Genomic DNA, 23978 nt, shown 5'->3' on the forward strand with positions numbered 1-23978 from the left:
AATTAATAGTCAGGTGCCCCCTGCACTCAGCCCTTTTAAAAAATTTTCCAGGGGGCTGGAGAGATGACTCAGTTGTTAAGAGCATTGATTGCTCTTCCAAAGGTTCTGAGTTCAATTCCCGGCAACCAGATGGTGGCTCACAACCATCTGTAATGAGGTCTGGTGCCCTCTTCTGGCCTGCAGACATACACACAGACAGAATATTGTATGCATAATTAATAAATAAATATTTAAAAAAAATTTTCCAGGCCAGGCAGTGGTGGTGCACTCTCTTAATCCCAGCATTTGGGGAGCAGGGACAGGCGAATCTCTTCTGTGACTTCAAGGCCAGCCTGGTTTACAGAGCAAGTTCCAGGACAGCCAGGGCTATGTAGAGAGATCCTGTCTCTAAAGATGGATGAATGGAGGGATGGGGGGGGGGGTAGGTAGGTAGGTAGGTAGATAGATAGATAGATAGATAGATAGATAGATAGATAGATAGATAGATAGATTGATTGATTTAGAAAAGGAGAACTCTTTTCCTCTGAGAGTGACGGTCCATGTTTCCCTCTGACGGTTTCAGAGAGTGGCACACCAGTACTAGAGCTGGCTCTGGAACCCAGTCTGGCCTGTGTGTGCTGTGATTGTAGGTGTACACCCCTGCACTGGGCTGGCATATAGAAATACCATGATGTAATCCTTTTTCTCATGGTGATGGCGACTGAGTGTAGCTGGGCAGTCAGATCCATCTGTGCTCTTATTCCTGGTGCAGCTTCCCAGGATCCTTACAGTAGACGTGGTAGAGGATCTGCTATGCTGGCTACGAGAGCTTGGACCTTTTCCCAACAAGCAAAGAGAAATGTTGACACATGCATCTAAGGCATCTTTTCTTTTTGTTTCTTCTCTCTCTCTCTCTCTCTCTTTCTGTTTTGTTTGTTTTGTTTTAGGGGGTTTTGGTAAGGGCGGTGGTGCTGGGTCTCATTGTGTGGCTGACCTGGAGCTCACCATGTTGGCCTATGTTTAGAAGAACAGATCTTACTGTTTTCTGGTTTGTTTATGTGTGGGTGTTTTCAGTTAAATTAATAGTGGTGATTGGAACTCACTTCATAGACCAGTCTGTCCTCAAACTCACAGAGATCTGTCTATCTCTGCTTCCCAAGTGCTGGGATTAAAGGTGTATGCCACCACTGCTTGACTTACTCTTTCTTTTAAAAACTTGAGGTGACCAGTATGGTAGATTGGTTTGTTTATAGTAGGTCTTTGGGCTTTTGAGGTCAGCAGTGTTGTAGGCTGTGAGCACAGGCTGAGGTGATGCAGATTATCAGGACCCGTGTTCTTGCAGTGAGACGAGTGACACTGGTGGGCTCGACTGAAGAGTCTCAGGTGGGTCATGGTAGACTTCAGTAAGTGGTGCGTGGTGCTGACAGGATGCAGGGTACGAGAGTTCCTCATCCTGGTTCCTCTGCTTACCCCCTCCCCCCTCATTTCTTTCAGGAGGTTATCACCTTGTGAAAATTGGAGATCTGTTTAACGGGAGATACCATGTGATCCGGAAGCTGGGCTGGGGACACTTTTCAACAGTGTGGTTATCATGGGATATTCTGTAAGTTTGCGTGGCTCTGGGAAGGATCAAGATAAACCTCATGCTTTGTCTGACATCGAGAGATGATCTCGGTCTGTCTCTAGGCTGCGTCCCTTTGTAAGTTTCCTTTTTATAGATAAATAATTAGCATCCATGTGCTGATTACACATAGTGGGTTTCATTGTGGCTCAGGTTGCTACGGAAGCACAGTGGGCTTGTCAGTGGCCAGCCCTCTGCCTTCCCGCTGCAAAGAGTCAGTCACGCTGCCTCTCCATTCCAGAGGCAAGAAGCAAAGTGGGTGGCACTGCCAGGTTGAAGGCTATGTTCATATTTAATGCTGTATGATAGGATTCATCATTGTCTTCTCACTGGAGTGGAGTTAAAATCCAGGTAATTAGGCCAACCAATGCAAAATTATTTTACTATAACGTCTCCTTAACTCTGTGATGAAGGATTTTAGCTGTCTGCATAATCAGAAGGTGGACATTAACTAGAGAAGATGTTCGGTGTCTGAGATTACCTGGCATGCCTTCTAACGCCTTCTATTAGCTCAGTCTGACCAGTTTGTGCTACTCCTAGGTGCACGATAATCTTCATTTTATCAGTCACCACTAAATCTTAGCTATAAAGATAAAAGATGGATAATCTAATAATTTAGTCTGAATTGTTTTCATTTTTTTTTTTTTTTTAGGGGAAAGAAGTTTGTGGCAATGAAAGTAGTTAAAAGTGCCGAACATTACACAGAAACAGCGCTAGATGAAATCCGACTGCTGAAATCAGTAAGTGTGAGGTCACCGTGTGGCATGGAGTCTGTGCCCGGTCTCAGCATCACATAGACAAGGGCTACTGCAGACTCAGTGCTCCTTGGAGCCACAGAAAGATGAAAGGTTTGTTCCCTGTGTGTTGTAGGGATTGATAGATTCCATGGTTAGATTCATCTTACAAGCACTTAACCCCATCATTTCCAGTAAGCAGAACTTGATACACAGCCCTGCCATGAGTGGCTTTCATACCCCTGGTCAAAAGAAAAGTTACCTAAGTTTGTAATGCCTACTGTATATCATAAAGACATGGCTGCCTGATGTGGTGGCGCATGCCTTTAGACCCAGCATTTGGGAGGCAGAGACATGTGTATAGTAAGACTGTCGAAAGAGACTCCGCCTAGAGCAGCGTCTCATCCTGCTGACACTGCCACCCTTTAATACAGTTCCTCATGCTGTGGTGACGCCAGACATACAGTTGTTTCTGTTGCTACTTCACAGCTGTAATTTTGGTGCTGTTAGGAATTATAATGTAAATACTGTTAGAGATATAAGTTTAACAAAGGGGCCACCACCCTCAGCTCAATAACCCCTGACCAACCCAGAACAAATACAGTATCTTTGATTGGGTTTATACCTGGAAATACACGTTTATCTTACCGGAAGTCTTTCTTGTCCTTTTTATGGTGAACTGGGGTAACAGCAGTGTGTAGTGAGGCTTAGCCAGCCTGCTCCTCCCTGTTGACTGACCACTGTGTTGCTTCACTTGTGCTAATACGGCTTCTTTCCAATCCAGGTTCGCAATTCAGACCCGAATGATCCAAATGGAGAAATGGTTGTTCAACTACTAGATGACTTTAAAATATCAGGTGTTAATGGAACACGTATCCTTTAAGAACTCGATTTGTTTTTTCTTCCTTTTCAATTTTATTATTTTTTAAAGCATGTGTACGGGTGTGTTACCTGTGTGTATGTGTGTGAACCACATGTGTGCAGTGCCTGCAGAGATCAGAAGGAGGGTATCAGATAATGTGGAACTTGAGTTACAGACAGTTGTAAGTTGCCATGTGGGTGATGGACATTGAACCCAGGTCCTCTGCAAGAGCATCAAGTGCTCCCAATCACTGAGCCACCTCTCTAGCCCTCAGTTTTTTTTTTAATATATTTATTATGTATACAGTGCTCTGCCTGTATGTCTGCCTGTGCGCCAGAAGAGGGCACCAGGTCTCACTACAGATGGCTGTGCGCCACCATGTGGTTGCTGGGAATTGAACTCAGGACCTCCGGAAGAGCAGCCATCTTAACCTCTGAGCCATCTCCTGCTCCAAAGTAATATTTTTAGTACACAATTCAAACTCCCCTTAACTTGACACAATTAAAACTTTCAACCTTTTAGGGAGTCCGTTTCCCCCCCCCCCCGCCCCGCTATTACTGATGCTTACCACCAAAAATCTAACAATTAGTAATTATAGCTTTAAATCTTTTAAATTTAACCTGATTAGAAGACATAGTTTGACCAAGCATAGTGGCACATTGCTTTAATCCGAAGACTTGGGAGGCAGAGGCAGGCAGATCTCTGAGAGTTTGAGGCCAACCTGGTCTACAGAGTAAGTTTCAGAGCAACTCTGTCTCAAAAAAAGAAAGAAAGAAAAAGAAATTAGAAAAGGATAGTTTGTAAAACTGTTTCTAACATTTAGTTATCTGCTTCAGTTATAACAAAATCGAAAGGAAATATTGGATCTTTGGCCTCATCCTGTGGCCCTGGCTGGCCTGAGTCTGCTCTAGAGGCACATTGAGGTGAGCCTCAGTCAGTGGAAGGCGTGTGCTGCTACATGCTGCTTTCTCTGCCTTTTGGCTTGTTCACAGTCCCTTTTGCTTACTTCCCTTGTCATTTTCCAAATGCTCCGGTAACGAAGTGCCAACAAATAGCCATCTGCTGGCCGCACCAGTCACCACTGTCCTGAAGCATAGCACAGCATCTCATCTCATGAAAGACTCAGTCACTCGCTGTGTATAGTTACAGCCCACTCCATCAGAACACCCAGCATTGACCTGCCATGGGTCATTCAGTGTGGTCCTCGTGTCTCAGAATAGTCTTCCAGTGTCGTCGACATGGTTTAATTGAGTGGCTTGACTGTCTGCCCAAACACAAAAGCAACTCTGAGAAACAAACACCGAAACCTCAGTCTTAACACCAGTCACATCCTGGCTCAGCCTGCCGTACCCTGGTGAAGAAAGATGAAACAAAACCTACAAATGATACAAGACTCACTGAGGAAATTATAAACCATGACCAGTGACCTAAACAGTCATCTTCAGATGTCTTTGATCCCCAGTAACTGTCATCCAAACACAACCCCTCATTTGCTAATTTGCAGCCAGCGTGATGTCCGCTACACTACAGAAACACCCTACCAACAAGTGTTTGTGTGTGGTGAAATTTCAGCTCCCTGTCGGGGTGTGTTTGGTGTTGCAAACAATTCCAGGCCTTTGTAGCAATACCTCAGGTGTCTATGCCTATCTGTTACCATTTTCCAGGGTGTCAATGTCTTAGTGTTCTACTGCTCTGAAGAGACTTGTGTCCGAGGCAGCTCTTATAAAGAAAAGCATTTCATAATTTGCTTGCTTGTAGTTTCAGAGGCTTAGTCTATTTTCATCATGGTGGGGAGCATGGTGGCACACGGGCAGGCATGATGCTAGAGCTTTGCCTCCCTGTTTGCTCACGCGGAAGCTGGGGGAGGAAGTACCAGCAAATCACCATGGTCTAGTTTGCCTTTGGTGCCTTATTCAGTGAGTTGTTCTGCCTGGGACTGCCCACATTTGCAACCCACAGTCTGTCAGGAGTCTCAGGACTCGCTCTTAAATAAAGTCTGCTTGTTTTGTGCCTGAATTTAGGCCTGTCTGGTTATTTCCTTAGGCTGGTCAGTTTCTGTTGATTGTCCTGAGTGGTGTGTGCTCTCTATTACATGGCATCAGTACTGGTGTGAACCGTGCTAAATCTCAGTGAGACGAGCCCGTATTCCTTACGTAACCAATCGTCTATGTTTACCTGCAGGTTTTACAGGTGGCTTTAGTCTTCATCGCTGTGATTGGAAGCAGGAATTTTATGTTTGTGTTACCGCTGCTTCTGTCTATTCTTTGGCTCTGGATTCTCTAGGAAACTTTTCTTCTGCCCCTCCTCAAACCCTGTGTTTGCATTAATTTTTATTTTCAACTGCCATATTAACTTATAATGTACCTCTTGAGTGGTGCTTCATCCACGCCCCAGATCAGGGCAGCCTAGACTGCATAGTAGCAGGTGCTAGTCGGAACACTAAGGGCTTCTTATTCCTCCACTGTTGCACAGCCACCCTGTAAGGAGCCCGGGATTGGGCCGTTTTCTGGGAACCTAGGCTTCCCTTTGTTGCTTGGCTTTCCAGGCTGTAATGAAGCTGGGATTCGCAGTATCAGCATGGCTGCCAAGCCTCTGCACTGCCTCAGGGCTTGTGCAGTGTGGCATGCTGGCATGAAGAGCGGTACAGAGGTATCAGGCTGAACATGAAGTCAGAGTCCTGTTTTTAGAAATGTTGGTAGAGAGGGGTAGCCCAGTGCTGGGGCACTTGTCTCACAGAACACTAGGCTGCTCCACACTAGTAGAGACACAGAAGAACACGGTGGCATTTTCTTCTTTTCAGTGAAGTTCCATGCATTGTCGCTGGTGCTAAAGAAGAGCGTGTCCTTGCCTTTGGGCCTGTGAGGGTAGCCCCTCATTCCAGAAGAGGCCTGAGGCCGACCCTAATCAGACTCTCCTTTGCTTCCGCCAGAGTGTGTTAATGTGAGCACTTGGTCCCAGACGGCCTTCCTCGCGGTTGTTGTTCGTGGTGTCATGTCATTGTCAACAGCTTTGTGTTTTCAAGGTAGTTCTGTGACTTAAAGGGACTTAAGAATTGAATCCATGCCTCACCTGCCTTTTCTTCCTTAATGAGCCCCAGACATCTGCATGGTGTTTGAAGTTTTGGGACACCATCTACTCAAGTGGATCATCAAGTCCAACTACCAGGGGCTTCCGCTGCCTTGTGTCAAAAAGATTATTCAGCAAGTATGTATGTTGGTCCTTGCTGTGTGGGATTCCTCTGTTCCCCTCTGTTTCTCTAGGGAATCTCACTGTGTGAACTCTGCTGCCCCGGAACTCTGCCTGCCTGTCTCCTGGGTGCTGGGTTTAAATCATAAACCACCACACCTGGCTTATTGTATCTTTTTATATAAAAATATGAGGTGTTTTCTAAAATAAAATTTCTTATTTTAGAAACAAGGATTGAGGCTAGGGAAATGACTTCCTTGAAAAATGTCTGCCGCACGCGCGCACACACCCAAGTTTGGTCCCTGATTAATGCCAGATACAAAAACTGGGCATAGTGCTTCTGCTTTTTATTTTATTTTATTTTTTAATGTGTGTGAGTGTTTTGCTTACATGTCTGTGTATCATGTATGCCTGGTGTAGGCGGAGGCCAGAAGAGGGCACCGCATTCCCTGAAACTGAGTTTTTGGGGTGGTTGTGATCTGCCCTTTGGGTGTTAGGAATCAGACCTGGGTCCTCTGGAAGAGCTGCTGAGCCATTTCTCCATCTCTCTGTTTTAAGTGGGTTGTGATTTCTTCCCACTCCCCCAGGAAAACTTGTTTTGTTTGTTTGTTTGTTTTTAGTTTTATTTATTTGTGAGGCTTCTGTTTTATTCCCATTCAGGTGCTACAGGGTCTGGATTACTTACACACCAAGTGCCGGATCATCCACACTGACATCAAACCAGAAAACATCTTGTTGTCAGTGAATGACCAGTACATTCGGAGACTGGCTGCTGAAGCTACAGAATGGCAACGATCTGGAGCCCCACCTCCTTCTGGGTCTGCAGGTGTGTGGAGGAGCTTGGCTCGATCACAACTGCAGGAGGAATTTCTGTTTGTATTTTGTCACAAGACAGTGGAATGAACACTGCTCAGTTACCGATAAATATTTTAGAAATACAGCAGCATTCAAAAGACTTCAGTGTTTCTTACAGATGGGAAGAAAGTTAGGGCTGTTTTTAGATAAAAATATGCTTTTATAGTAAAATAGCTGTCTTACATTATTGTTTTAAAGTAGTTTTATTTGGTAGACTTTATATTTTTATTGACCTTCTTTACTTGGGCAACTTTTTTGTGTGTGAACCTTCGAACAACTTGAAGGGGTCAGTTCTCTTCACCATGTGGGCCTGGGGATCAGATCCAGGTTGTTAGGATCAGCAGCATCTTTACCTGCCACACCATCTTTCTGGCCCTAATTTTAATTTAGGAGTCTTGTTATACAGTAGCCAAGGATGAATTTGAACTCCTGATCCTTTTGCTTCAGGCGCCTCCGTACCTGGATTGTAGCAGTGTGTGTGACATTGGCTGCTCCTTGGGTAGCTTGTGGTGCTCACACATGCTCAGTTACCCCATGGCCAGGAGAGCTGCTAGTTTGTCTTCATTGGTGAGACTGGGACCGAGTCACTTGGTTTCATTTTCCCTTAAACAGGAATTGTGGGTTTTAAATTTCTCATTGAAGCAGTTGGTAAGTCCCCACAGTACTGTGCGCAGTGGGAGGTGATTGCAATTTTTCCACGTGAGGGGAAGGTTCTAGTTTTAGTAGTGTAATTGTGTTTGACGATGTTTCTTTTTTTTTTTTTTTTTTTTTTTTTTTTTTTTTTTGGTTTTTCGAGACAGGGTTTCTCTGTAGCTTTGGAGCCTGTCCCGGAACTAGCTCTTATAGACCAGGCTGGTCTCGAACTCACAGAGATCCGCCTGCCTCTGCCTCCCGAGTGCTGGGATTAAAGGCGTGCGCCACCACCGCCCGGCTGACGATGTTTCTTGACACTCGTGTTAACACCACTTGTCAAGGAAGAAGGGATGAGATAAAAGCTAATGAGTGGGGTTCAGTGTTATAAGGTGGAAAGAATGGATTTTATGTCATACCCAAACCACAGCCAGGAAAGGAAGATGGACACCATGCCTAAGCTGGTCTATTGGCTGTAACCTAATGGTGGTTATTTAGCTCTCCGTGTCACCTAGATTAACCTTAGTGACCCAGCAGGTAAAGGGGTCTGCCTTGCAAGCCTGGTGACAAGACTCCATAGAAGGGTGAGATTGAGAGCTGACTCCATAGAGTTCTTTGACTCCCACACACATTGTGGCACAAAGCACCTCACCCCCACCCCCGCCATGTGTGTTAACACAATGGCTATACTTTTTTTCTTTTTAAATAGAACTGACAAGTACAGAAGGGAGCCTTAAAGAGACGGGAATCCTGGGTGCTTGTGCATGGGAAGCAGTTGTGAGCAGTACCACTTGTGAAATTAAATAGGAAGCTGGCTCTGGGTAGATGGGTACTGGTGGAGAAGAAGTTTACAGTCTTTAAAGGTTGCTCAACTAGACACGATGATGGGCACCTTTAGTTTCAGCAAACGGGCAGTGAGTCTGGACCAGCTTTATGCACATGGAAAATTTAAGGTCAGCCCGGTCTGCATGATGAGGCCCTGTCTTTAAGACACTTCTTTAGTCAGGTAATCATGGCACTTGCCTTTAATTCTAGCCCTTGGGAGGCAGAGGCAGGCGGATCTCTGTGAGTTCGAGGCCAGCCTAGTCTACAAGAGCTAGTTCTAGGACAGGCTCCAAAGCTACAGAGAAACCCTGTCTCGAAACATCCCCCTGCCCCCCCCACCAAAAAAAAAAACAAATAAACTTTTTAGATAAAATTTGGCCTTTTTATAGGTATGTTTGTTTTCCTTTAAAAAAAAAATGCAGCTTGCTCAGCATCACATAAAGTAGGCTGCGGGAGGGATGAGCCTCCACCTGGCAGTGTCTTTTCCCAGTCTGCATTCTGCCTGTCTGTGCCAGGGCTCTTACCTGTTTTTTCTCTTTTCTTTTCAGTCAGTACTGCTCCGCAGCCTAAGCCAGTAAGTATAAGCATACAGTGCTCTGTGTTTAACTCTTGGGTGCTAGGCATGGTCATGATACGGATGGGCATAGTTTACTTAGATTGGAAACCAGGGAAAAGGACCATTCCTGCGCTCCATGATTTTCTCCAGTATTCTCATTGCGCCATCAGCGAGCTGGTACTGGTGAGGCTTCTGTGAACAGAGGTGTCTAAGAGACCCAGCCCCCAGACTACACAGAAGATGGAAACTTGCTAATGCCATTTGTTCAATTTCATAACAGTTCTGCGCATTTACGTTAATGGAATGCTAGGGAAAGAGTGGAATTTAATTAGGAAATAATTATAAGTTAACAGTTGTCTCCAACCAGGGGTAATGAATTAGCCACCTGAAGACTTTATCTGTTTGTGATCTCCGCCAGGCTGACAAAATGTCAAAGAATAAGAAGAAGAAATTGAAGAAGAAGCAGAAGCGCCAGGCAGAATTACTAGAGAAGCGAATGCAGGAAATTGAGGAAATGGAGAAAGAGTCGGGTCCTGGGCAAAAAAGACCTAACAAGCAAGAAGCGTCAGAGAGTCCTGTTGAAAGACCCTTGACAGAGAACCCACCTAATAAAATGACTCAAGAGAAACTTGGTATAAATAGAGCATTGAACAATGACTTGATGGCATACCTGAGCATCGGTTATCACTGTTCTGTAATGTGTGGTTTCATGTCTGCAGCTCATCTCTGGGGGTGTCCTGTAAGAGCTGAGATCTATGATAATGCCAGGCAGATGGTAGGAAAACGTAACTTGTTGCTCTCTTCTCCGGAGGTAGAGATAGACTTTGTAGTCATTGGGTGAGGATGAAATCTTTGTCCTCCCATCAGTAGGTGTCAGAGGGCTGTTAATCTTGTGTTTATGCCACTTAGTAAGAGCTCTAGAAGATATTGTAGTCTTGTGAGAATTGTACTGTTGTTCACTGGCACATACACACATGTGTCCTTTTCTGTTTGTTCCTTAGAAGAGTCAAGTTCCATTGGCCAGGATCAGACACTCACGGAACGTGGTGTAGAGGGTGGTACAACAGAAATTAATTGCAATGGAGTAATTGGAATCGTTAATTACACTGAAAACAGTAATAATGAAGCGTTGAGGCTTAACGAGGATCTCCATAATGCTAATGACTGTGATGCCCACACTTTGAAGCAGGAACCTAGTTTCCTAAACTCCCCAAATGGAGACAGCAGTGCATCTCAAGAAACAGACTCTTACATACCCGTGACCTCTGAGGTGTCAGAGACCATGGTGTGCCAGTCCTCTGTAGACCAGTCACTCAGTGAACAGGACATCAGCCAACTTCAAGAGAGCATTCGGGCAGAGATACCTTCTGGGGATGAGCAGGAGCAGGAACATAATGGACCACTGGACAATAAAGGTACCACACAGACACCCACTGCCCTGCCCTGCACAGTGCGCTCTTGAATTGGTAGGCAAACTGCATTTTCACAGCAGGCATCTAGTTTGGACTTTCCGTGGGGAAGGCGGTGTTTGTTACAGTGGTGGGGGTGGAGTGGACCAGACTTTGTGTAATCTGGGCAAAAGCTACCCCTGAGCTCCATCTCCGGGAAGCAGTTGTCCAAGTTCCTTGTAGTGTGTAAATCTGTGGCTAAGCATTGCAGCCATAGCTTCACAGGGCTTTGTACACTAGAAACTTAGAAAGTCTTAGGAAGTTTCAGTAGAGGCTAGAGGAGGGGCCTCTAAGTAGTAACTTGTAGACCGTTTTTTCCCTTAGGGTTTCTTGTGTTCATTAAACCCTTTTACTGATAATGGCTGTTGTCTGTAGGAAAATTCACTGCTGGAAATTTTCTTATTAATCCCCTTGAGCCAAAAAATGCAGAGAAACTCAAAGTGAAGATTGCAGATCTTGGGAATGCCTGCTGGGTGGTAAGTCGCACCTATTTTATTGCTGTGTTTAAAATGACTGGGTGAGGACAGTTGGTTTAGTTACACTAAGAAAAGACGTCTGCTTTTATGGACTGTATTTTACTAAGTATTTCATTTTTCCTTTATTTTGGAAAAGTTCAATATATTTATGAACATATGCAATGGAAGATGATATTTGAAACAAACGAGTGTCAAGCCCACCCAAGTCCCCTAAGTCCCCTGTTACTTGGCTTCAGTCACATCCACTTGTTCGACCTTACCTTTATTCACTTTGACACCTTGGTACCCATGTTCCTTCCCCTCCCCAACCACAGCTCCATTCTCAAAGTGAGCATTTACTTTTTTTCTTTTGGTTTTTGAGACAGGGTTTCTCTGTAGCTTTGGAGCCTGTCCTGGAACTAGCTCTTGTAGTCTAGGCTGGCCTCAAACTCACAGAGATCCGCCTGCCTCTGCCTCCCAAGTGCTGGGATTAATGGCATGCGCCACCACCGCCCAGCTACTTTCAGTGATGTGTTTAAATTCATTTCATATTTTGTTCATCAGTGATTGGTGTGAAATTCAGTGGCTGTGTAGTGTGGCTGTAGTGCTGTGGTGTGGTTGTAGAGCTGTGGTGTGGCTGTGGTGTGGCTGTAGTGCTGTAGTGTGGCTGTAGTTGATGGAGGAGTGTGTATGTGTTAATTTCATTGGTTAATAAACTGCCTCGGCCCTTTAATAGGACAGAATACTAGGTAGGCGGAGTAAACAGAACAGAATGCTGGGTAGAAGGCAGTGAGGCAGACGCTTCAGGCAGTTGCCATAGTCAGTCGCCATGCTTCTCCTCTCCAAGACAGACGCAGGTTAAGATCTCTCCTGGTAAGCAACCACCTCGTGGTGCTACACAGATTACTAAATATGGGTTAAAGCAAGATGTGAAAATTATCCAATAAGAGGCTGAAACTAATGGGCCAGGCAGTTCCAGACACACAAAGATTTGCCTGCTTCTGCTTCCCAAATGCTGGGACTACATGGCTTGTTTAGGACATGTGTAGGGGGGGAGAGAGGGGAGAGAGAAGAAAAGTTAAGGTTCGTTAGTTTTTTAAATTATTTGGAGTAGCAGTGAGGCGGAACTGTTTCAGGGCTAGCAGCATGAAAATAATACTTGTGGAATAAGCTAAATGGAAGTTTTTCCGAGAACTTGCTTCAGTCTCCATTATTAAGCAGTCCTGAGTTGTTGCCTTGTCAGATGGATGGCTGTTAAAGTTTTGCGCTCTTTGAATTACTCAGCACAAGCATTTCACTGAAGATATCCAGACAAGGCAGTATCGGTCTTTGGAAGTTCTGATCGGATCTGGCTACAACACGCCTGCTGATATCTGGAGCACTGCCTGCATGGTAAGCCCTGCTGCCCTCCCCGTGTGCTGTCGGCAGTGCAGTGGTCGCCAGTGTGTCCGCGTGTGTCTGAACTGAGCATTGTTCTTTTGTACTGTGGGTAATGAGCGTCCTTGAGCTCTTAGATTGTTTGCAGACTAGGGATACCCCTGGAAAGGCTTGGGTTCTCTGCATTCAGCAGCTCCTCAGACATCTGTGTCACTTAGTCACCCACAGGACCGTGAATCACTGCTTTCGCTGGGTGTGCTATTTCCTGACTGGGCTCTCCAGTACCACAGTGGTCATTAACCTGAGGGCACGCACACATTTGGAACTTGAGCCAAAGCTCTCCATGCTCAGAAAGACCCTGACAACCCACGAGTGCCTTTACTTTTCAAGGCTTCTGACTTGCTGGCTACAAGATGAATTTGGTGGTCACCACAGCTCCTAAGTCAGGAGTACTAACTTAGTATTTTGTTACTAAGGTACAGATCAAGGCCAGACTTAGAAAACAGTCTGGGAGGCCCTGGACTGTCACCACCAGGGAAGGTCCCCTGGTGTCAGGTGTGCACAGTTTAATTGTGATTTCATTTTGTCATACAGGATCAAAGTGTGGCAGATGAGTTCTCAGAAGTAAATAAAGAGAATGGAGACTTACAGAGGAGAGGATTTGCTGTGTCTTGTGAGGCAGGATTGGCAAGAATCCAGGACCATCATGGGCTCTATAGTCAAGATTGTCTTTAAAAAAATACATACATACACAGGCACACACACACAGAGACATTTTATTAATTTAGACATGAAATTAGGAAAATCTCAGTGTTCAGTGTAATCTGGAGTATAGATTCCATTTCTAGACGATTTCAGATTCTAACACAGGAGGGAGCTGCTCTTCTGATTTGTGCACAGACTCCCTAAAACCTACTTGTACCCTTTGCTGGCCAGAGGGAAACTTGGACTGGAGGACAGTGTCATAAGAAAGGGGTCACATCTCTGAGGTACAGAATGTCGTGCTGAAATCCGAAGCAGTAGGGTACCTGTCATTTCAGATGGTTTCTTGGTGACTAGAATATCGAGAACTTTACACCCACGAGCTGGCTCAGTTGGTGAAGGCTCATGTATTCATGCTGACCACCTGAGTTCAAACTCGGAGACATGCATGCTGGGAAAGAGCACCAAATCCTGAGGATACAGCGCCCCCACACACACTGAATTAATGAGTAAAATGCAATTTAAACATTGGTTTTGTTTTGTTTTTTTCTCTCTCTCAAGGCATGGTTTCTCTGTGTGGCCCTAGCTGTCCTTGAACTCACTTTGTAGACCAGGCTGGCCTGGCCTCAAACTCACAGAGATCAACCTGCCTCTGCCTCCCGAGTGCTGGGATTAAAGGCGTACACTACTACTGCCCTGCTTAAACATAGTTTAAGGAGCATTCAGAACCTCTTCTGTCTGTTCAAATGTTTAATTTATATATATATAATAGCTACCATTATTCTGGTGTTGTATTCTGTGTTTTCCTTTTTCCGTATTCTAATTACTTTAGACGTTTTTCAAATGGTCATCTAGTTTTGAAAACATAGCAAACGGCTTTGCAAAGGCATTCTGTTTTTCTGATACTATCGTGTGCTGTCTCTTTTTCTTAGGCCTTTGAACTAGCCACAGGTGACTATTTGTTTGAGCCTCATTCAGGGGAGGATTACACACGAGATGAAGGTGAGTCCCCTTTCCCCACTGTTTGTGTGTAGTTACTCTTTCTGCTGGTCACTAGTGTCGTTTCCTGGCACAGAGGTCTTCGTCACTGTGGGAGAAGTGTGCCAGACATTGAAACAGGAGAAATGAGCTGATGGGGTAGTGATGTCATCCCAGCACTAAGGAAACGTGCAGAAAGACAAGAATGATAGCAAAGACTGACAGCTCAGTAGCTGAAGTGCATGGTTGGTATGCAAGAGCCCGGAGCCCAGTCTCCAGCACTGCTTAAACTAAGGGAGATGGCGCATGCTGTAAGCCTAGCACTGGAGAGGTGGCAGAAAGCTTGAAACTTGAAGTTCATCCTCATCTACAGCAAGTTTGAGGTCAGCATGGGCTGTATGAGATCACCTTGTTTGTTTTTTCAAGACTTTTTCTGTGCAATCCTTACTGTCTTGGAACCTGCTCTATAGACCAAGCTATCCTTGAATTCATAGAGATCCTCCTGCCTCTGCCACCCGGGTGCTGGGATTAAAGGCATGCACCACTGTGCCCAGCTAAAGAGCATCCTTTTTTATAGAAGGAAATACTAAAGAGCTCTGACGTCCACAGTTGGTTGGCTTACAACTTACTTGCCAGTTTTGGGTGGGTAGGTTGCTTAGTTTTAACATCTGCTTGTCGTCCTTTGAAGATCAATGACTTTATCTGGGCGTGCACGCCTTTAATTCTAGCACTTGGGAAGCAGGAGCAGGTGGATCTCTGAGTTCAAGACCAGCTTGCTCTATAGAGCTAGTATCCTGACAGCCAGGAATACACAGAAAAATCCTGTCTTTTAAAATCAAAAAAAAAAAAAAAAAAAAAAAACCAGCAGTGAGTTCCCCAGAGCTGAAATCTGACTCACCCATTTATGCCTCCGTGTTGATTTGGAAGTCAGTAATTTTAATCTAATCTGTGGCACTTGGAGGCAGACACTCTCCTCCATATATAATATTTAGCATTTCCCTTTTCTAGAGATTAAAGTTTTATTTATTTCCTTTTAAGTTGTATAGAATTTTATTTTAAATTAAAATATAGTGGATTTAAATTTTGAGACCCTGTAGGAAAAGCCCATACTGTCAGTTGCTCTGTCCTGAGAGCATGGGAAAGACAGCTAGGTGCATCTGATTTTGCTGCCACTATCCAGATTCCTAGGTGATTGAGAAAGATGATGACGGAAATGCCTGGCCTCTTGGTTTCTGCTGGGTTTGTTTCTGCAGTGTATTTGCAGGGTAAGGCACTGGCAGCACGGCACCTGGGTGAAGAATGTGCCTTCCACTGCCATGCTTTGCTTGTGGCTTTGTTCTCTGGGACCGGGAATGCCCTATGCCGTGGCTCCCTTTGGATATTAATAGGCAGCACAGCTTGCTGAGGTTCATAAGGACTCTGTGGGAAATGGCCGGCGATGTGCTAGCAGTTGAATGGTTACAAGTCTATTTGTCCAGTGCAGGGGGGGTGGTTTCCTGGGTACCCGTCCCACCACACGGTGTCCACGCTGACTTTCCTGCCCTTTGCTTGCTTTTGTTCTCTTAGAACAGTTTTCAACCTGTGGGTTTCAATCCCTTTGGGGGTCAAATGACCCTTTCAACTGGGATCACAGCAGATATCCTGCATATCAGATATTGACCTTATGGTTCATAACAGTAGCAAGATTAGTTATGAAGTAACAATGGAAATAATATGCCCAGGGTGGTGGGGGGATGGTTGTGGTACCCACCTTTTATCCCAGTGCTTAGGAAGCAGACAGGTAGATCTCTCGTGATCTCAAGGCCAACTTGGTCTACAGAGTTCCAGAATTTCCAGAGCTACACAGAGAAACCGTCTCAAAAAACAAACTGGCTCAGAGGTTAAGAGCATTGCCTGCTCTTCCAAAGGTCCTGAGTTCAATTGCCAGCAACCACATGGTGACTCACAACCATCAATAATGGGGTCTGGTGTCTTCTGGCCTGCAGGCATACACGCAGACAGAATATTGTATACATAATAAATAAATAAACATTTAAAAAACAAACAGAAATAGGTAAAAGTATAAATAAATAAATAAATATAATGGTGATTATAATAATTTTATTGTTGAGGTCACCACAACATGGGGAACTATATGAAAGGGTCGCTGCGTTAGGAAGGTTGAGAACCACTGTCTTAGAGGTTAAGAGCAGTAGGTTTATGGAGCTTTTAGATGCCCTATCACATCTTCTGTATAGAGCGTGTGCTGCAGAATATACGTGCTGGCTAGAGTTGCATGGAGTAGGGCCTTACACTACCAAACTGAAAACTAAAACATGTGAAAGGTCCCGAGCCGGGAGAAGCACCTGCCCTTGATATTCCACCCCAAGTCAGAACTCAGCCAGGTCAGCCCTCCCCATCTGCTCATGTGCTGCCGTTTGGCAAATGTGTGTGTCATTATTTAGCTATGGTGTCTGGGATGCTGGCGTGCTCTCTCCTCTGCTTGAAGAACCCACTGGACTAGGTTTGTGACCTAAAGTAAAGCTGTGTGTCAGTTTCCAGCCAAGGAGGCTTGCAGTGAGGCCAGCAGGGCCCAAGGTCATTCGGTCCTCTGAGTCTCCCCTGCACACCTGGGTTTTATCCGTTGTCACTTTAACCCGCTCACCCTTGGGAAAGCTCTCCACGGAAAACCCAGTTAACTGCTTCACCTTGATCCTGTTGGTCTTGGTCTGTCTCGGCCCACCTGGCGCAGGCTGGAGCTGATAGGCCGGATTCCAAGGCCCTTTGGCCACAGTTGGAAATAGTCTCAGGACTTCTCAGTCTCAGGGTGACAAGCTCAGGGACACAACTTGAAGGCGCAGAGCCTCTCCTACCTACCAAGGTTGACTCTGGTTCTCACTGCCTAAGCAGTGCTGAGGTATTTGTCATTGGAATGGACCCTGCATTAGATAGAGTCCATTTCTTCTTTGGGACAGGAAGCAGGTATGCAGTGCCCTAACAGTGATGTGTGTGCTGTGTCCAGAGCCACGTTTGTCACTCCTGCTCTGTTCTCTGCCCTGAAATACTTGCCCATGCAGATCACATCGCCTTGATCATAGAACTCCTGGGGAAGGTGCCTCGCAAGCTCATTGTGGCGGGAAAATACTCCAAGGAGTTTTTCACCAAAAAAGGTAAAACAAAGTGTTTGTTCCCCGTCAGTAAGGGGTAAAAGTGTCTAAAATGAGACACTTGTTCTGCAGAAAGGTGAATGCGTGCCATGGATATACCCAGTGTAGCTTAGCAAGCACTGGACGGTATGGGCAGGAGCTCAGCACAGTCGCACTGTTGGGTTTGGGTGGTGTCTTCCTATGTATTCCAGGTAGGGTTCATAGTGTATCCTCCAGCCCTACTTAAAAACAACACCCTAGGGGACTGGAGAGTTGGCCTGGTGCTTAAGAGCATGTACTTGTAGTAATTTGAAGACTCCTACGGACAAGGACACTGTCCTTCTCTCGCCTTTGCAGCCCTGGGAGCGTCTGAGTGCAATCTTCATAGAGATAAACAACACTGAGTTTCATGATTGTACTGTTAGGAGCTTGGGCTTGGTGTGAGCATCTCTCAGGAGACTGAGGCAGGCAGGAGTTGTTCCACTCCAGCCTAGGCCTCAGACTAAGGACCCATCCTCAATAAAAACAAAACAAAGACTAAGTGGGTAGAGGCAGCTTGAGAATGGCTTTACTTTCTATTCTAGACTGTGTAGTTCTCTAGCCTAGGGCAGTCTTCCTGCCAGCTTCCTCAGTTCTGGGATTGTAGGCATGAGCCTTGAGTCTGTTTCTTTATACATCAAAGATGGAACTGAAATGGAAAAATGAACCTGGAAGGATCTGGAGATCCGGTCTGTTGTCTCTCTGGGCCACATACCTTTTTCCCCAGCGGCTAACAAGTGCTGAGGGACCTGAGCAGGACACGTCCTTTGAAAAAGATCCCCAATCTCTTTCCATGAGAAGGGTTTTAGTAGCATTTACCCGAGGAAGCTGTTGAGTGACCACCTCTGAAGTTCCTCACTCAAGGCAGGGCCAAGCCCTGTAATTATCAGCTGCCTAAGAGGCTGAAGCCCACAGATTCAAGGTTAGGGCAACATAGCAAGACAGGTACCTCCAAAAACATGAGAAGAGTGGATACAGCTCGGCAGCTTCCAAGGATTGGGTGGGATCCGAGCACCATTTGTTGAAGGAAAGAGGTCAGTTCCAAGGAGCCAATCACCTGAGCCTTCAGAGGGGTGCCCCTGAGGACAGTCTCCAGATTTGTTGGCATTTTGTCTGTTTGTCATGCTATTAGCTTTATGTTTGGAAATCATTGCCTCCTGTAGAAGCAGCTTTTGCTAGACTGTTGTGCTGTAGAAAGACTAAGCCAGTTGTTTATACCATGAGATTAGACTGTGAGCCTTGTGCCGTCTTCCCACAGGTGACCTGAAACACATCACCAAGCTGAAGCCTTGGGGCCTTCTGGAGGTTTTAGTGGAGAAGTATGAGTGGCCCCAGGAGGAGGCCGCCGGCTTCACAGATTTCCTGCTACCCATGTTGGAGCTTATTCCTGAGAAGAGAGCCACTGCTGCTGAGTGTCTCCGGCACCCTTGGCTGAATTCCTAAGCCCCTCTTGCACTGCAGCAGAGCTCCTCAGGCTGACCCCTCTGAGACGCTCCCTCTTCCCTTTTCAGGGTGAAGCTCTTTCTGCAAGGGTTTCTTAAAAACAAAACAAAAAAAAATTTTTTTTTTAATCCAACATGTTCATTTGGGTTTGCTTCCTTGACCCTGTGGAAATCCCACAGCCACTGGGCATCCTAGGTGAATTTGGCCTTAGTTGGGCTCTGCCAAAGACTAAAAGTATGAACAGCCTCACCCTCTGCCCTGCCCTTCTAGTTAGGTTGTCAGCCCTTTCCAGCAGAGCTGTGGAGATCTAAGTCCGTCCTTTTTCGCTGACTCTGAGAGTCAACTTTCAGATGCATATTCTGCTGCCAGCACCAGGTTGAGGAGGGGAGGGTGTGAGTTCTGTGAGCAGCAGAGACATTAAACGTGCTGTATCCAGGCTGCGTCATCTTCCTGGATTCTTTCTGCGTTTTCTATGTTCACATTTTTTTCCCTGCGATTTTTATGCTACATTTTTCGATGTGCAACAAATTTGGGTACCAGTTTATCGCCTTTGAAAGCGCTGTCAGATTTCTCTCATCCTGTCATGACTATGTTCCCTGGAATTTTGCTTCTGATTTTTAATGGCAGACAGAACAGAACCAGTGAAAGTTCCCCAAGAACCTCAGGTCTTGTGCAGATAGTCCTTTCTGTGTGTCTTCTGCTGCCTTAAGGCAGCCTCTGGTCCACACTTCCACTTGAACACCTGCTGGCTTTACTGTTTTGTAGTTAGAACATGGGGGGTGATCCAGACTGGAGATGTGGCTTCAGAGCTGTACTGTCTGGGGTGTGTCTCGCATTCCAAGTCCTTCCCAGGCAGCTCCTGGCCTCCGGAATCCTGGCCATGATGCATTTTCTCCATGTGGCTTTGCTGTTCTCATTTCTCAGAGGCTCGGTGTCTTTAATGAAACCCGGGGAGAAGAACCAAGGGGAAACAGTGGCTCTTTTCTTTTTCCCATGTTTTGACATTAGCCATCCTATGCTGCTATTTCCTTGTATAATGTCAGTTTCTAACTACAATTTTGAGATGATTGAAATGTACTTGAGGCTTTTACTTAATGGAAAAAGGCTTTGTGAATTGTTTTAGGTTCCGCCTCATAAACTTGATTACCTAAACATTATGTGTTCCTCAGGTGAAGTGAGCATCAGAAGAGGGGCAGGATTGGGGTCACAGAAAAGCTGCTTGCTAGTTTAGCAAGGACCAAGTGGGTCTTGGTGATAGCACTCTTGGAAACAGCTCACTTTCTAACATGCAGAAAGCCACAGGAGTGCAAGCCAAGTCTCTCCTAGCAAGCTGAGTGAATCCACAGCAGAGACTTGTGATTGGCTTTACACTTACAGGCTCTTGTAACTCACCGACTTCACCTGAGGAACTGGCCAGTCATTCATTGGCTCGTGATTGGTTACTCCTGGAACCAGACGTGTTCTGTAGAAAGAGTTTTAAGTCAGGCTATCTATGCACCTATCAAGAATAAAGGGAGCAGATGACGTCACATAACGGCAGGGAAACCCTACGTCCGTTCTAATCCACTCTGGGTTGTCAACTGTATTGACATCTAAAGCAATAGCAGACCTACCTGAAACTGCTTCTTGGCAAACCCCAGTTGCAGGATTACAGGACTCCTGGTGACATTGAGGTGACATAACCAAGAAACACAAGCCAGCAGCAGGCCTGTTTTAATCATTGATACCACAGGAAATTTTAATGGGAGAACCTGGAACTTCATTTGGAAATGAGTCCCACAAAATAAGGGCTTTCCTTCTATCGCTGAAGGAGCCAGAGGACCCGGGAGCTGGAGGAGGCAAGGCGGCAGCAGGAGCTGCCCATCCACAGCCTCCCTGAGCTTGGCTGAGCACGGTGGACACAGCAGAGGCCAGGGCTCACTCAGGAGAACTGCTGTTGGCTCTTGGTTAAGAATAAAGCCCTGATATGTTTTATATTCTTTCTACTGAGTCCATTGTTTGTCCTCACAAATGCAGATCAATAAAGAGTATTTAATAACTTGTTTGTCTACCGAAGTTTTGTTTCTTTGTTGTCCAAGCAGTTAATGAAGTATTGCATATTTGAGGGGACGGGAACAGGATCCCTGAAGCTTGCTGGCCAGCCTGTTCAGCTGAGTCTGTGGAACTCTGGGTTCAGTGAGACCCTATCCACCAAAAAATGAGCAACAGAGGAAGACATGGAATGCCAGTCTGGTGGCCTCACACGTGTGTGTGTGTGTGGGCGCTGTTCTTTCCCACAGCCTTTTCCCATCCTTGAGTGAAGGATTTTTACTGCTGCTCTATAGCTTATCAAATGGCTAGCGCACACATTTCTGGTTGAGCCACTGGCAGGATAGAGCCACTTTTGTAGGGTCCAGTGTAGCTTCCCTGTGCTAAGTTCCTAGAGACAATGCCCTTGTCAGAAGCACTCTCCAAGGCCTGGTAGCTTAACCAGAGAAGGGCTAGGCAGTTTATTGGGATAGCCTGTTTGGTCCTTTGTAGAGTCCATTTGCTGTGGTGAGTTGTCTGCGCCCCCCCCCCCCCAAGGGCCCTGGCTCAGGATAGGCCAGTACTCATTCTAAGCCTGGTTTCTCCCAGAAAGGACTCTGTTCTGCTCTGATTACTTGTTGAGTACTGATAAGATTGTAAACTTAAGAGATTTTTTTGACCATTTATATGTGTAGTGTAAGTTTCTGTCCCTCCCAGTCCCACAGCCATTCAGTCCCAAAGAAACAAACAGAGGTTTATGTTAATTATAAATTGTACTATTAGCTCAGGTTTATTATTAACTCTTAATATTTTAAATTAACGTATAGTTCTTGTCTATGTTTAGCCATATGGCTTGGTACCTCTTTTCAGTTAAGATATTCTCATCTTGCTTCCTCTGTGTTTGGCTGGTAAATACCTGCCTTTCTTCCCAGAATTTTCCTAGTCTAGTAGTTCCATCTATTTACCTCCTGCCTGGCTACTGGTCAATCAGCTTTTTATTAAACCAATATGAGTGACAAATCTTTACAGTCTATAAGAGCATTCTCCCACAGCATGTGTGTTTATTACCAGTAGCCAGGCAGGAGGTAAATAGGTGGGACAACCAGACTAGGCTGCACAGTGAGGCTGCTAAGTTTTGACTAGAAAGCAACCCTGTGAGGTGCAGCAGACCAATACATTACCAGACTGGTCCACCATGGCTCTCCCTCTAAGCCTCTGGTAAGTATAGAGACTGGACGTCCAAGGTTAGTGGGCAAGCATTTTGCCATTTCAGAACAAATGTCCACAGAGACACCCCTTCGCTGATGGAGCTCAACCCAGCCCATCAGATTTCTCTGTTTTGAAGTTTTGTTTTGTGTTTAGGATTTTTGTTTGTGTTGGGGGCGGGGAGGGGGACTGATTTGATTTTTTTCAAGACAGGGCTTCTCTGTGTAGCCCTGGCTGTCCTGGAATTTACTATGTAGACCAGGCTGGCCTTGAACTCAAGAGATCCACCTGTCTCTGCCTCCCAAGTGCTGGGAATAGGGGTGTGCACTGCCAACCCCACCCCCAACTTTGTGTTGGGTTTTTTAACTTCTGAGCCCTTGTAAGTCTTCAGCTTGATGAGGAGAATGCTGAGTTAGTGCCTGGACTTCCATGAGCTCTGAAATAAGACCTGTGACACCAGAGAAAGCCTGGTGACCACACTCTGCAGAGCAAAGTGATGGAAGCCAAAGACCTGGTGGAGAGGTGTGCTCTGCAGCCGCTGAGATTTCCAAAGCTGGAGATGTTTACATATATAGTTTCCTGCAGAAACCTGGAAATAGTTAAACTGATTGGTTTTGTTTTCTTCTTTTAGGATTTTGTTGTTTATTGAATCAGGGTCTTGCTGGCTGTTGTGAAACTCAGTTATGTAGACCAGGCTGTTTCTGCCTCCCAAGTGATGTGATTAAAGGTGTGTGGCCACCGTGTCCACTTTGTGACAAGTTCTGAAATTCTAGGTAAGGAAGTGTTTGCTTCAGTATCAGTTCTGTGTGGACAGACGTGACTGCTTCTTATAAGGGGCAGAGGGCTTCTAAGCCTACACAGCCCATCAGATTTCTCGTCCTCAGTTTCCCCTTTGGTTTAACTGGGTCTAGTCTGCCGTTTTTATGCAGTAAGCTGCTCTCCTGCGCTGCCGAGACACAGGTATAGAGTGGGGTGGCTGGGTTGGAAATGGGCAAGGTACACCCTGTTCTGGTGTTCTGAGGTTAGCAAGAGTTAAGTTTTCAGGAATGGAATCCTGTCCTCTGCTGCAAAACCAGTGTGTGCTGCTCACAGCAGTAGCGCTGGATGGGTGTGCTGGACAGGTGTGGAGATCGCTCTTAGGCCGGGATGACAAACAGCTTTGTAACAGTGTTTCCTATCTCAGAAACACGACTGCCAGTGGTTCTGGAATGTCACCTGTGCTCCAGCAGAGTGTTCTAATAGACACCCATTTCAGCAGAAAATTGAGAAACTTTTTTTTTTTTTTTTTGAGACGGGTTTTTCCAACTCAGGCCATCCTGGAACTCAGGCTAGCTTTGAACTCAGAGATCCCTCTGCCACTGCATCTACCTCTCCTTCCCTAGTATAGGGTTTAAAGGCTTGTGCCACCACAGCCCAGTGTAAAAAGGTAGCTTTTAAAGGACCCCAGACCCAGGAAGATGACACTTTAGTGAGTTTGGATTACCCGTACACAAGCCTGGCGTGGCGACAGGTGGCTATAATCCCATCGCTGAAGCTCACCCAGTAAATTCCTTGTTTAGTGAGAAAGCAAGGCATGGTAGCACACTTTTAATCCCAGCACAGAGACAGGCAAGTGACACAGAGTTCAAAACCAGCCTGGTGTGCATAGCAAGTTACTGTGTGGAGACACTGTATAAACAAGCACCGTGTGCCTCTGGTGTACATACGTACACATGCATCTACTCACACACTGGGTTAGGAAGAAGCATGGCTTTTTTCGGTGACTCCCCAGCGCTGTCTTGTTTGCCTTTGGACCCTTCTGAGGAAGCGGGCTCCCTGAGTGGCGGCCTGTGGAGGAGGAAGTCAACAGTCTGAAGATCCCACCAGCTTTGCTGGGCCGCGAGTCAGGTCAGTGTTGTGCTGAGCCCCTGGCTTCTGGGCCATGTGTCACACAGCGTGGGTGACTAGTGA

The 23978-nt window shown here is 45.8% G+C and overlaps 1 protein-coding gene across 1 annotated transcript in view; it reads left to right on the forward strand.

Moving 5' to 3' along the window:
* Srpk1 (SRSF protein kinase 1) overlaps positions 1-20853 on the forward strand; it is a 35730-nt gene extending 14877 nt beyond the window's left edge. The window contains exons 4-16 of the mRNA XM_038342033.2: positions 1474-1582; positions 2253-2340; positions 3119-3206; positions 6294-6400; positions 7043-7208; positions 9241-9266; positions 9667-9880; positions 10250-10663; positions 11072-11172; positions 12436-12543; positions 14163-14232; positions 17265-17357; positions 18631-20853. Coding sequence (XP_038197961.1) covers positions 1474-1582; positions 2253-2340; positions 3119-3206; positions 6294-6400; positions 7043-7208; positions 9241-9266; positions 9667-9880; positions 10250-10663; positions 11072-11172; positions 12436-12543; positions 14163-14232; positions 17265-17357; positions 18631-18815 — 1769 coding nt within the window. The 3' untranslated portion in view covers positions 18816-20853. The remainder of the gene's footprint in view (positions 1-1473; positions 1583-2252; positions 2341-3118; positions 3207-6293; positions 6401-7042; positions 7209-9240; positions 9267-9666; positions 9881-10249; positions 10664-11071; positions 11173-12435; positions 12544-14162; positions 14233-17264; positions 17358-18630) is intronic.
* The last annotated feature ends 3125 nt before the right edge of the window (positions 20854-23978 follow it).

This window comes from Arvicola amphibius, chromosome 9 (assembly GCF_903992535.2).
Source record: "Arvicola amphibius chromosome 9, mArvAmp1.2, whole genome shotgun sequence".
NCBI lineage: Eukaryota > Metazoa > Chordata > Mammalia > Rodentia > Cricetidae > Arvicola > Arvicola amphibius.